This window comes from Motacilla alba, chromosome 19 (genome assembly GCF_015832195.1).
Source record: "Motacilla alba alba isolate MOTALB_02 chromosome 19, Motacilla_alba_V1.0_pri, whole genome shotgun sequence".
Taxonomy (NCBI): Eukaryota; Metazoa; Chordata; class Aves; order Passeriformes; family Motacillidae; genus Motacilla; species Motacilla alba.
Genome location: NC_052034.1, coordinates 7,305,163 through 7,318,824, shown reverse-complemented (window position 1 = coordinate 7,318,824; position 13,662 = coordinate 7,305,163). Strand labels below are relative to the sequence as shown.

General features: G+C 39.0%; 1 protein-coding gene across 1 annotated transcript in view; it reads left to right on the top strand.

The window, feature by feature from the left end:
* The window catches only part of ZZEF1 (zinc finger ZZ-type and EF-hand domain containing 1), a 58,580-nt gene that overhangs the window by 17,866 nt on the left and 27,052 nt on the right, over positions 1 to 13,662 (top strand). Inside the window, exons 14-29 of the mRNA XM_038158319.1 lie at positions 307 to 407; positions 748 to 917; positions 1,677 to 1,810; positions 2,110 to 2,180; positions 2,620 to 2,734; positions 3,347 to 3,506; positions 4,456 to 4,577; positions 4,663 to 4,773; positions 5,419 to 5,585; positions 6,099 to 6,180; positions 6,774 to 6,975; positions 8,311 to 8,459; positions 9,235 to 9,475; positions 11,007 to 11,086; positions 11,962 to 12,055; positions 12,635 to 13,151. Of these exons, the coding sequence (XP_038014247.1) occupies positions 307 to 407; positions 748 to 917; positions 1,677 to 1,810; positions 2,110 to 2,180; positions 2,620 to 2,734; positions 3,347 to 3,506; positions 4,456 to 4,577; positions 4,663 to 4,773; positions 5,419 to 5,585; positions 6,099 to 6,180; positions 6,774 to 6,975; positions 8,311 to 8,459; positions 9,235 to 9,475; positions 11,007 to 11,086; positions 11,962 to 12,055; positions 12,635 to 13,151 (2,516 nt within the window). The remainder of the gene's footprint in view (positions 1 to 306; positions 408 to 747; positions 918 to 1,676; positions 1,811 to 2,109; positions 2,181 to 2,619; positions 2,735 to 3,346; positions 3,507 to 4,455; positions 4,578 to 4,662; positions 4,774 to 5,418; positions 5,586 to 6,098; positions 6,181 to 6,773; positions 6,976 to 8,310; positions 8,460 to 9,234; positions 9,476 to 11,006; positions 11,087 to 11,961; positions 12,056 to 12,634; positions 13,152 to 13,662) is intronic.

Below are 13,662 nucleotides of genomic sequence, written 5' to 3'. Positions count from 1 at the left end.
CTTCCAGTTAAATTAGATGGAGATGTGGAAGTTATGAAGTGTTCTGGTGATAGAGCAAAGGGATGGGATCCTAGAAATCCAGAAAGAGGGGAGAATTCTATGAATAAAAAAGTTTCAGCATGATCTGTCACATTTAGGCACCAGAATGTCCATGAAAAAACTTAAACTGTAATTCACGTTAGCTGCAAATTTATAGGAAATATGCCTGTGCTTTCCTTTAAGCCCAGCGCTCAGAGATTTATGTTTTATAAGTCTGTTCTGTATAGATTTAACTTTCCAATCCTGCATTTTCTTTGCCTTTTTAAGGTTCAGCAGAAGGAGAGTGGATTGAAATACAAGTCATTTTTAGATTTCACAGGCCTTGATTTGCAGCTGTTCTGGAATTTTTACAATAAACTGCACCAAAAGTGAGTTTCTTCTTTTAGTGTCTGCTGAAGCACTAATCAGTGTGTGTGTGTGTATAAATAAAATATGCTTTGTTTAGTTACTGCAGTTTGTTCTTCCTAAACTACATCATTTACATAAATAACATTTCCCTACTGCTGCCATATGGACTTGTAACTATGAAGTTATGTAGAAGCTTGAGCTGTGGATGAGTTGAGCTGGTATCCACACTTCCTTTGGCTATGCCTCTTCTTTCAGTGGTTTTTATCTGTTTGAAATGGTGATTTTCATAGCAATACTTACTTGGTGCAAAAGAGCTGCTTTTCCAGTTTTTTCTTCTATTTGTTATGTATCTTCTTACAGCCCGAGGGAAGAATGTATCTTTGCTCAAACACTGCTGTTGCAGCTTCTCCAGAGCTGCTTCTCTGTACTTACTGGAGACAATAAAACTGCTAAACCTCAAGAAACTCCTCAGAGCAAAACAGCTGGTCACACAGAAGCTGCAGAAGAGCTTTATAGACATTTGTGTGAAGGTAATTTTTATCCGATATATATTGACTGTTTTGTCTGTTAAATTTTGGGAAAAGATACTCATTCCTAGAGGCCAAGTCAGCTCCTATTCCTTTTTTTTCTCCTTCAGGTCAGTGTGTGCTAATTAGTCTATCACTAGAAACTTTCCTTGGCCCAAAGAAATGGTTTTGTAGACTTTCTGACAACATGATCTGGAAACAGCTGCAATAAAAAATTCCTTTTGAATGTGTCACCTTCTTGTAGCACCAGGGAATGTGACCCTTTGACTATAGCATTACTGGGGTATATTTATTTCTGATATTGCATATCAGTATAAATGAGCTCATGGGTTAGACTGTGAGGTTTACAGGGACACAGGGAAGATTCTGGAGCCAGTGAAGAGAATGGGAATTGCACATTAGATTTCATTGGAAGTAGTGTGGCATGCTCTCTATTCAAGTGTAATTTGAACAGTCTCCTGCAGAAGTGAGCTAGAGGGAAAACACTTTATCTAGAATCTGTCACATCTTGAAAATGGTATTAGCTTTGATGGGTGTCAAGTTATAATCTTCCTAGAATTCATTTACTTGGTGAATAGATATATTCTTAATATAAGTCCTTCTTGCTGTAAGTTAAAAAGTTTTCCCTCATTTTCTGTGGGTATAATGGGATTGCAAGGGCTTGAAGTTGTGTAGACTAACATTTAATTCAGTAATGCCTCTAACATATTAGATGGGGTATTAATTAGAACTTGTAATTTTGTTTCCTTTTTGTATGAGCAGTAGTGGATATGGGGGACAGTAACTTCATGCCAATGAAAATGCTGAAAGAGGAAGTTAAGAACACCTTACTCAGTGGAGCAGCAGTTTTTTTCCCAGATAGACAGACCAGGCGACACCAGCTCTTCACCATGATGGTAAACATTGAATGAGAAATTGTTTGTTTAGTGCCTGCTTTCTTTATGCGGAAAAGAGGACAAATCTGACTTGTTATTCTCAAATAATACATACTTTGTCCCATTCAAGTAAAACTCTTATTTTTTTTCTTTGCCTCTTTTTACCCTGCCCCTTTTCTCTCTGCAGCTTATCCAAAGAATGAGGAGCTAACCCTGCCTTTCTTACCAAAAATGAATAATAGAACACAGAAATTAGAATTCTTTGTCATAGAGGAGGAAAACAGAATGTATCATAAAAATAAATCTTTTTCCTTTTCTAGAAAAATATCACAGAGCAAGAACATAAGCAGTCTGTACATCTTGCCTTCAGATCCTTGTGTACCCACTTCAGGTAAGGGGTCCTGAAATTTGTAAAATATTTGTGTGATACCACAGATTTGTTAATAAGTTTGTATTTAATCCTTTTTAGAAATCTTACTTCCCTGAACAATAATTCTCTGAAGTAATCAACTAATGTTGTTTAGAAAAGGACATGCTACAAGTCAATATTTTTATTAACTGAATAGCTCTATAAAACACTGGCCAACGTTGGTGCTGAGATCACAGGATATTGCTCTTCGTCTTCTCCTAGGCTGTCTTCCAATTTTTTAAGTAATTGTTTGTCAGTGTGATGGTTGGTATTGATTTAATTAGTCTGGAGTAATCAGAACAAAAAATTTTGATTTTCATTGTAATTATACAGTAGGATCTCTACAGATTTGACAAAAAATATTAAATTTCTGGTTTGAAACTCCTTGCTGTTGGTTAGTAAGAATATCTTTGTTTTGTAGTGATCAAGATCCAGGTGGACTCTTATTATTACCAGAGAAAGGAGTTTCTGCAAATTTTGACATAAGTGAAGTATTGTCAGTCATGGACACCCTTCTGCTTGTGGCAGCAAGAGAGGTAACTGGCTTTGCTCCTGCTTCTTTGCCATGAGTTTTGTAGGCACTCAAGCACAAGCTGCTTCCATGGATACTGAGGAACAGCTTCCCTGTCCTGGATACGATCCTTCATGGCTGTGCAAGTCAGTAGGATTAGCTTTTCCAGTCAGTTGAGTGTTTTCCTTTAAGCATTGAAATTTCATATTAGTAGAGTAGGAAATGAATAGGATTTTTCCAGCATGAGCTATGTAAGATGTGGTGTTTTTCCATAGCATTGAAAAGACTCTGTGGAGAGACACTGGGACACAGAAGGAATCATTCAATTTTGAGAGGCTAGGATTGGGCATGCCACTAAGAGAGGTGGAAATGGAGGAGGGTTATTTACATATGCAGAAAAACTGTGCTGAGAACATCAAGTGACTCATATGTAGCTGTTCCTATTTAAAGTTGTGATATATCAAAACAAAGCCCATCACTTGCTACAGGGTGTTACATGCTGCTTGTCATTTACATTTCATCTTTTTCTGGGCTGAGTGGGATGGTTGTGTCCATCCCAGTTTTCTTGGTGCATACTGTGTGTCATGCTGCAGCAGAGGAGGCTCCATTACATTCATGAATGTTCCTTGTTTTTCAGTGTGAAATGATGATGCTGGATGTTGCACAGCAAGAGAGTGGCACAGTCTTGTCTTCCTTATTCTGGTCTGTTCAGGGCAGCCTCCTTTCCTGGTGCTATCTGCAGCTTAAAGGCACTGATAATTCAGCCAAGGATCTTGCAGTAGAAATACTTAAAAATTGTAAGTGCTGGGATTGAATACAGAATTAAATATGGTGCAATACAGGACTTTAAAAAAGTGATTTTGCAAATTGCAGTGTCATTAGGGATCACCAAAGGTTGCCTGAGGCATACTCAGAACTGTCATAGCATTTTTAATCTCTCTAGGAAGTAATTAGTAGGCATATTAAGCAACTTGTTAGCTGTACTGATAATCTTACATTGGGAGAATCTTCAGAAATCATTTCTGTAAGTTTTGGGGGACAAATACTGAAGAAAAAAAACCCCAAACAACAAATAGTTACAGGCTTTCCTTTGAACATTTTCATTTCATAGCATCCCATATTTTGGTGAACTCCTGGGTGCTGATATGTGCTTTCTTGGATGTTTGTAATAGCAAGAAGTTGGTTAGGAAGCTGGGTTCATTGAAAGGGTTTTGTTGGGGTTTTTTTGTGTGAGGGGATTGTTAGATTTTTATAATGCAGCAGCTCAGTGTTGAGTTAATTAGGCCAAATACATAAAAAAGGTGTAATTTTATGTAAAATTACGTCATATTTATGTTATTTGTATATAAATAAATTTGCTGTGTTCCTGTATTACATTTAAAAATGGAGTGAGGCTGTAGGTAAAAATTCCTACCCTCACTTGTTAGTTCAGCTGCATTTCTTAGCAGTGTATGGAGACTACTGGATGCATGGAGCTTGTTGAAACAGTCTTGGAGTGTTTGATGAAATTACTCATCCCTCATTTTTCCAGTGATATTGTTGATAAGCATGACTTGTTTCCATGACAGAAGTATGACAGAAAACTGCTCTGAAGTGTTGGGTGTTGCAGCCTTGGGGCAGCAGATCCTTTCCTGCTGTATTTGTCCTCGTGCACATCACCATGCACCTAATGTTTGATAAAGTGAATTGTGGGAGCAAATCCTTAAGGTAGCCATTAAGGATTCTTTTTTTTTTTTTGCTCTTTAGATGTGGGCCAGTTCCTGTCAAATATCAGAACAATTTTGCAGTCACTTTTATCTCAATATAGTGGCAAAACAATAGTTGAAAAAATAAGTAGCTCTGTGTTTGCTATGGCCACTCGTCAGCTGGTAAGTGACCTGGGGGATTTTATCCTGTTCCTGGGAGGCATGGCTGTGGGTCTGGCATTTTCATGACACCTGTGTTTGCTCCTAGGTCATCTTCTTGTTGGATTTTTGCACTTTAGACATTCCCTACTGTACTCTGCTACAGGGATTCAGCACTTTGATAGAACCACTGAAAAGCCTTTGTAGTGAACCTCATAAGGTAACTAAGGACACAGGCACTATTAAACATTCTGAAACAAAAGCAAAATTGCAAGAAAAAAATTGCAAGAAAAACTCAGATGATTCTGTTGGTCAGCATTGGAAAAGAGCTAGAAAGCTTCTAAAAGTGTAGGATGTGTAATGAAATGTTGGGTGAAGAATGAGAAACATATCTACTGGTGTGGCAGAGTGGTCAGAAAGTGCAGCTGGAATGAGCAGCCTGGAAGGTAGATAGGAAGAGGGGGATTCTGTGGGTGAAGAGGAAAAGAAATTAAAAATAGTATATGCTTAACATTTTTAGCTTCACTGATTGTGGTGATGCAAATAAATCTGTGTGTCTGTAGCACAGATGTTTAAATCTGCATTAGTCATCCAGTATTTCTTTGTCATGACTGGAGACTTGGAGTCACTTGTGGGTGAGACAGTCTCCTCCAGTGGACTTGAGTGGGTGTTGCTTTGGAAGTGCTTCCTTATCATGATTACCAAGGATGTCTTCAGGGCTAATTTCTGTGTAAATCAATGCTGTAGCCTTTTAAATGCCATTTGTATGCACATCTGGCAATTTAAAAGTATAGACACAAGAATCTAGTGTGGTAATTTACTTTTGTCTTACATTTGTATCTAAGAATGCATTTTTGTTGTGCAGACGGACATGGAAAGCTGGCAGCAGGAGCAGCCTGTAGTATTGAGAACCTGGACAATGGAATCACCTCATAACTATGAAAATAATTGCCATGAGGTCTCAGTCTTCCTGTGTCATGGGGCAACTTACTTTGAGGTGGAATTTGATGAAAAATGTGAAACTGAAAGGAGGTAATTTAATCTTGTGCTGTGTTAATTTCCAGTGTCTGCAGAGGGGGCAATCCATGTTTCAATGTGCACTCCACACATATTTTTGAATGACCTTGTGCTGAAAGCTACCTCTTCTGGCAAATTTACAGACATGCTGTTCATATTAATTTTGGTTCCTTCAGCCTTGATCTGTTTGCTAATAATGCTGTGACCACCACAGTTTGTGCTCGTGGTATTTATTTTGCCCTCTTTCTCTTGGTAACACATAGGCTACAGCTTAGTTAAAGCACTGGCCAGATGTTAGATTTGGCATCCATCATCAATTCCAAAGCACTGCAGGATGGCAGATCTGCGTTTGCTGGGACTTCTGCATTGAAACATGAAATCAATTCCTTAGCAGTCACGTGAAGGTGTAGTTCAGAAAGAAGTCACAGGGTGCACTTAGATACAGCACTTGTGAAAATCCAGAAGAAAACCATTCTCCCCCAAAACTTAAAAAGTAAATTTGGAAGTAATGAATTGCAATTTTCACAGGTATGATTACCTGGAGTTTACTGATGCCAGAGGGGCAAAAACTCGTTACGATACAAAGGTTGGCACTGAGAAATGGCCTAAGGTGAGCACCTTTAAAATTATGAACCAAATTATTTACCCAGTCTTAGGAAGTCCTTATGATTCCTGTGGAAACTGTTACATAAAAGGATGTGTGCTTTTGTGCATGGGTGTGTTTAATTAGGTTTCTTAGGTGGTGGGCAGGAGATGGGGAAGAAAATCTGAAGTGCTGCAAATGAAAGGAGTGAATAAGTAAAGAATCCCTCTTTGCTCCTGGTATCAAAAGAATAATCAGTTAAAGTGAAAAGAAGTAATCATGTTTAACTGCCAGTAATACATGGGTAAAATTTGCTCTGCCCTTGCAAGTTTTTATATCATAGAACAAGTGTGGCCCTTCCTGAGGCTGTGCTCTCTCCTCAGATGGGATGCTGCTCTTGTGTTTTTGTGACTTTTAATATAAAATTGCTCATTAAGCTCTTGAATAGAAATTTTACCTGCTTAGCACTGTGGGTTTCTCATTGAGATGGTGGGGGAAATTAGATCTGTTATGGCCAGAACATAATACTGAAACCCCAGAGTTGCTGAAGGGAATTCATTACCCTGAAACGTTTTCCTGTCATGTACATTTGGCAAAATGACTGTTTTGTTGCTCTGTAGAAAGTGACCTTTAAGGCTGGCCCACGGCTGCAGTTTCTCTTTCACTCTGACAGCAGTAATAATGAGTGGGGCTACAAGTTTTCCGTCACTGCTTACGGCCTCCCAGACGTTGCCGTGTCTTGGGGCTTGGATTTACAGCTGCTTGTCTCCAGGCTGATGGGGCGCTTGGCTTCCCGGAGCATGGCCCTCAAATCCCTGCGAGGTGAGTGCCTCCCACTGCTGCATCCCTGCAGAGAGGACCTACAGGGGCTTGGTGTTGAGAATTCTCTGTGAAAATGGAGTTCCTTGTGTGTTTCCTGCACGTGAACGTGGCAGAATTGGTGTGTGCCGAGCCCATGGAGGACTTGGTGTGTTCCAAGCCCGTGGCAGTATTGGTGTGTGCCAAGCCCATGGCAGACTTGGTGTGTGCCGAGCCCGTGGCAGAATTGGTGTGTGCCGAGCCCGTGGCAGAATTGGTGTGTGCCAAGCCCATGGAGGACTTGGTGTGTGCCAAGCCCGTGGCAGAATTGGTGTGTGCCAAGCCCATGGAGGACTTGGTGTGTGCCAAGCCCATGGCAGAATTGGTGTGTGCCAAGCCCATGGAGGACTTGGTATCTTGCAAGCCCGTGGAGGACTTGGTGTCCAAGTCTATGGAAGAAGTGGAAGTAATCCTACTAAGCTGAATTAAAATTACATTTATGAAAGAGCATGTTCTTTTTTTTTTTTCCCATTTAAAAATTGTTCCCTGGTGCTGTCATCCACCCCACATTGGCAGTGTGAATATGGAGCCAACAAACTGAAAAAATTACAGGGCTTAGGATATGAATGATTCTAAGTTTCACGTGAACATTTGGTATTGAATGAAATTTGAAGTCAGAAATGAAGTTTGGTTAATTAATTCCAATAGTTCAGTGAACTTAGGATTTTGGCCTTGAAGATAAGTAAATTAAATTTTAATAAATAAAATTTTTTAAAATGTTCATTGTTTAATTTAAAAGCAAGAACACTTCTCTCTAGCTTCCTAAATCTGAATTAATCCACCACTTAGGAGAAATTAAGTAAGGCTAAAGAGTTTTTGCTCCAGTCAGGTGGTCCATATTTACCATGGAAAATTAGACAACTATTTACATATGAATTCAGGGAACTAATTGAAGTGTTTGAGAATATTTTCTTCCTTTTTTAATATAAGCATGCTTGCATATAACAAATTAGGTGCTTAGTAGGAGAGATAGCTTTTAAACTCTTTTAAATCAGAAAATTGCTGTAGTTCTACAGTGAAAATGTTTGATTTAAAGTCCTTTCATATTGTAACATTGTCTCTAAAAGATAAGATATTGATGCTGCCAGTAATGGAAGGGTACATCAGTTTTCTATACCATGTTAGAAAAATAGAGAATATTGTTAAATTACTTATTCAGTCTATTTGCATTAACGTTGTGTTGTGAGTTTGTTGTCAGTTTTTTCCCTACTGGATGTTTAATGTTTATTATTTTCATTAATCTGTAAAAATGAAGAAAATTATTTAGTAACTGAAGGGTCTGTTTTGAATTTCTTGCAGAATTAGGTAGTGAAGCAGACTTGCCTCCTTTGAAAGTAACCTCGGTTCTTAATTCTCCTCTGTGGAAGCCTGTCTTCAGGCACCAGCTGTGTCCTGAGGCACTCCCGGGAGCCAGGCAAAGCAGTGCCAAGCACCAAGACAAAAACGAGGTACCCGCTCACCCCCTGCTTGTGTTCCCTTGGCATGAAATCCCTGTGGATCACACAGCTTCATTGGCTTTATGCAGTTGGAATGCCCTTAAGCACACACTGCTGCGCTAAACTTGAGTCATTTGTGCTGTTGGATTCGAATACCAAGGGGGAAAGAAACTGTTGTTCTGTGCCCTTTATTAGTTTCCATTTTCATGGAATCATCAAATGGTTTGGAGAGTGTGGTGTTTGCAGGGACCCCCGTGGCAGGAAGGAAATGATGAATCTGACTCCATGTTCTTAGAAGGCTAATTTATTATTTTATGATGTTATATAAAAGAATGCTATGCTAAAAATATACTAAAGAATACAGAAAGGATACATCAGAAAGCTTAACAAGATAGTAATGAAAACTTGTGACTCCTTCCAGAGTCCCAGCACAGCCTGACCGTGATTGGTCATTAAGTTAAAACAATTCCCATGTTGGATAAACAATCTCCAACCACATTCCAAAGCAGCAAAACACAGGAGAAGCAAATGAGATAATATTGTTTCCCTTTTTCTCTGGGGCTTCTCAGCTTCCCAGGAGAAGAAATCCTGGCAAAGGGATTTTTCCAGAAAATATGACAGTGGCAGGAGAGACTTTCAAAGATCATCTCATTCACTCCCCACCTGTGCAGGGATGTCTTTTATTGATCAGTTTGCTCAGGCCGTGGATCAACTGCAGGTTGGCTTAGGGCTGCACTCACTGTTTCTCAGGCAGTGCTGAGTTGATGTGTTGTTCCCTTCTCTGCAGGCCCGGAGCTCTCCCCACGACGTCTGCCGTAACTTTCTAATCGACTTTGCAAAATCAGATCCTGCCCAGGACTTCAGTGGGCAAAAATCTGAACTTTTCAAAGGACTCATACAGGCATGTAAAAAACAGACCCCAAAGACAGATATAGTTGCTGGTCCTACTGTTGATCAAGCTGTGAACTCAACATTTGCTGCTTTGGTGTATCTCACTCCAGATTTATTTGAGAAGCTTCAAAAATATGGTAACTCTAATATTATTAGATTATCTTAATAATGAAGACTTACAGTTTGTAGAAGGCTCTCTTACAGCTGAGTTTATAACATTTAAAAATCAGTTTAGTGGGGCAATTTAAGGAGGATGATATCATTTAGAATCATGTAGAAAGATATCATTTAGGCAGGCTAGGTAAGCTTTCTCTCTAGAGTGTTTATTTTTTATTAACATATATTTTTGTCTTCAGGGCACTGGCAAAATAATAATCATCAGAAGCTCTGATTCTGTAATGCTATACCTAAAGAGGATAGTGATGTCCTCTGGGGCTTTAATTCAGAGCAGTGTGGCTTCAGTTATTAAAGGTTCTTGGATCATTTTCTACATTGTACCTTTTCTAAAAGGCCAGCAGCAACTTCTTTTATTAACTGTTGGGGTTGGAGGAGGTGTGAATTATCTCCCAGAATACCATTCTGTGGAAATCAGCCCTGCCATCCTCAGAATATATGATTTTTTTTTTCCAACAGAAGATAATGTTTTGCTTTTAACTTATTGGCTGATATATTACAATTTATGTATTTTTCAGTAGGTAAAATGAACAACTTTTTGACTTACAGCATCCTTCCATTAAATTTATTGATATGTTTGAAGTATTGGATAATAAGATATTATTTGGTTTTGAAGGATTCATTTTAGGTTTTCACTTTTTGTCATATTTTGACACTAAACATTTTACATTTTCATGGAATGATTGAGCTATTTTTTGAGCTGTGAAATTATGAGTAAAAATGACTGACACAAAGACTGATCTGATGACTAATGTGGTTACTGCCTTCAGTCATTTTGTCTGTGTCTGACAATTGAGCTAATTTTCTGTGTGACATTGAAAACTGGACAAATATTAATGAGTCTTTGAGAAATCCATCCCACTGTTCTGTCAGTATCTTCATCTGCTGGGGCAGACTAATTTCAGGACCCATGCTCACCTGTGCTTTGGGAGATTTGGAGAAGGGATGCTGAAAAGAAAACAGGAGAAAAATTAGAAAGGGAGCATGGAAGAGGGAAGACTGAATAAGAATGTCTTTTTCTCCATAGTCATTGCAGAGCAGTTTGAATAGAAACTGATTTGTCAGGTTTTTGATTTTTGCAAATTGGTCATGAAAATCCATTCCAGAAATTCATAGTGTAAAACAGTAGAGAAGACAAATACATCTCTAGAGCTTCAAGTTATTGCTAAACATTTGTTGATTTTTCTGATAAGTTTGCATCATTGTTATTGCATGCATAGGGAAGGATTCTATTTTCCATGGCTTCAGGCATCAGTTTTGGGAAGAGATGAGAAAGATACTCGTAAATTAACTTTGTGAATAAATCAGTCAAGGTGCAGTTTGTGTATTTAGGACATACGAAAGTTGGCAGGTTTATTCTCTATTTTTCTTACAGGTATGATTCCAAGTATTGACTAAGAGATGAAGGGAAGGCTGTAGCATAATTTTAGTTAAGCAGTTATATAAAAATGGAGCTGTAAATAAACAGGACTCTCTTCTTTCTCTCATTTCCAGTCAACAGTGGAGGCAAGGTGCCTTTGAGTGATGAGTTTGCACAAGTATATTCCCTGGCTGATTCCATTAGAATATGGATGGTAAGAACACTCAGGAGGATCTCTATTAATGTCATTTACTTTAGTATTTTACAGTGCAATGTTAAGGAGTAGGGTGGAACAGTTTTTCCTTCAGTTAGTCTACATCAACTATTTTCACTTGAAAATAATGTATGTTAACTTTGAAACTTTGGACTTAAATGTTTAATTGAATCCTTACACTCCTTCCCTCAGCCCCAGATGTGTCATCATGGGTAGTTAGGGCTGAATTTGACTGAAAATCAGTTAAACTTGTGTTATATTTTAGCAAGAACTTATGTTGTAAATTAGAAAGATTCCTACATTGCAGTTGGAGTTCTTTTGAGGTGTGTCATAGAAAGAAATGTGTCTTGGACATCAATCCATTGCCTTGTGACTTTCTCCCTCTTTTCTGCCTAAGAATTCCTGGCAGGTTGATGTACTAGAGTTACAATGGGTGCAGATGCATGTTAAGATGAGTAATTGCCTTTACCCATTGCATGACAGGTGATGTTTGCATCTGACAGAGCTTGCTAGGGGGGTGACATATTTTTGGAGGACTTTATCTCACAACTAGATGTCTACATTTTCCTGAGTGCTGAGGGTAAATGAGAAGCCTTCTTTTCCTTGGAGGACTGGTGCACATCAAGTCACTAGACAGGGAATGGTGTCAGCTTACAAAGCTTGAGCAGCTCAGGGTGAGGCTGTTACTGCTCTGACAGTTCAGGTGCTGCTCCTTTAGGCTCCTGGGTGGTTTGCTCTGCAAAGTTGGGAATAATAACCACAGTCATCTATTCCTGAGATTAAATTCCTTTCAATCATTACAGTCTTCATCCTGCCTTGCTGTATAGAGACACAGAGAGAATCATATTTTAACTATTTTAACGTCCTGTCTACAGTTGGAAATGAAGCAGAAATCCCTGATGGGGAGGGGAAGTGATGCTGAGGAGAAGCAGAACACAGAAGGAAGTGAGGTGAACCCAGAAACCCTCGGTGAGTGTTGCCTTGTATGTGTGAGCATTCCAGGTAGCTTAGGAAAGCATTGTAAACCTGAAGGCATTATTTTTGCTGTGAAAGGTAAGTTAGCAGCTGGGGTTAGTTTTTCATACCTTAAGAGATAACCTAGTGTAGATTGGATTAATTGTGTGGGATTGTGTTCTACTATTCTTTGCAGAAAACAGTAAGAAAGTTTTGCTTAAGAGTGGTTAAAGGGAAAGGGAGTGACCTTTCACTCGGGTCACCTGCTTCTGAACTTACATTCATCTGTTTTTGTAGATACTTCTTACTCAATTTAACTGATGATAGAACAGCAGCTGATTGTTATTAGAACAAAATGTATTCTCACTGACTTCTCTGTGCTTCATATGGTTCAGTGTGATTATTCAGATTTAGCATTTGCAAATCTGAACTTAAGCAACCAATAGCATCACAGTCAATATAACAAGAAAACCAGTATTTTCTAGCTGTCTCAACTGAGAAGAAATAACATAAATCACTTTCTTCCTAACCATAAGACAGCAAATTTGTTGTTCTGTTGCCTTGATTTTAACTCTTCCAATCTTTTTGCTGCAGCAAAACTCTGTGTGCAGAAGAGCCTTTTGTTACTGAACTTTTTGCCCGTAAGAGCAAAGACAAAAGATTCTGCCTCAGAGAGTTTGGAAGCTCAAGACATGGATGATCCCCAGCAGTATGTGAGTGATCAATGCCAAAGACAAGAATCAGCTGTGGACATGGACTTCCAGGCAGCCCCTTCGGTGTCGTCCAGTGCAGGAATTCACCCTGTTTCAAAAGAGGGAGGTCAAGCATCACAGTCTGATCTGAAAGTTAAACAAATTCCAGATCTCCACCAAGCAGAAGCTGCGTCTGCATTTCATAGTAGACCTGTTGAAAATACAGTTTCACAGCAAGAAGAGGTGTCATCACCTCCTTCCACTCCTACCCGGAAGTCTCAGCTGGGCCGTGGGAGACTGAGGCTGCTGTCCTTCAGGTCGATGGAGGAGCCAAGAGCTCTGCCTACTGTGAAGGAAAAATACCCTATTTTGAAGAGTATATTAGACTTTATTAAGGATCAATCTCTTTCACATGAAAGGTAAGCAAATTGAGAATGTTGTCAGTTATACAGAAGCTTGTCTTCACACCTCTTCAGGTGGAATAAAATATTTTAACAGCAAGATAATATGGCAGAATATTTTATATACAAACAGTTGTCAGACTTAGGTATCAAACTTCAGTTATTCACGAGGATGTAGGGACTCAGAGAGTACTATTTCACTTCATTTGCTTCTATCACATGGAACAGAATGTAAAAAACAGTCACTTGGCAATTTATTGTCTTGCTTCCTCACATGTGTTTGCAGAGGTGTTTTGCTTTTTGTCTACAAAAGGAAAGCCATGGTGTATCACTATTACCAATCCTTGGTACCAAATAGAGACAAGTTGCATCTCTCATTAAATTACCTTCTATTCTGAAAATGTACATCAAAAGAGAGATTTCCAGTTCTCAGCTTGCCTGTTTTGGGCTCTGGAACATGGAGTGGTGCAGGAAGAGCTGGATTCTGTTCAAAGCTTCATCACTCACTCCAACAAATACACTGAAATAC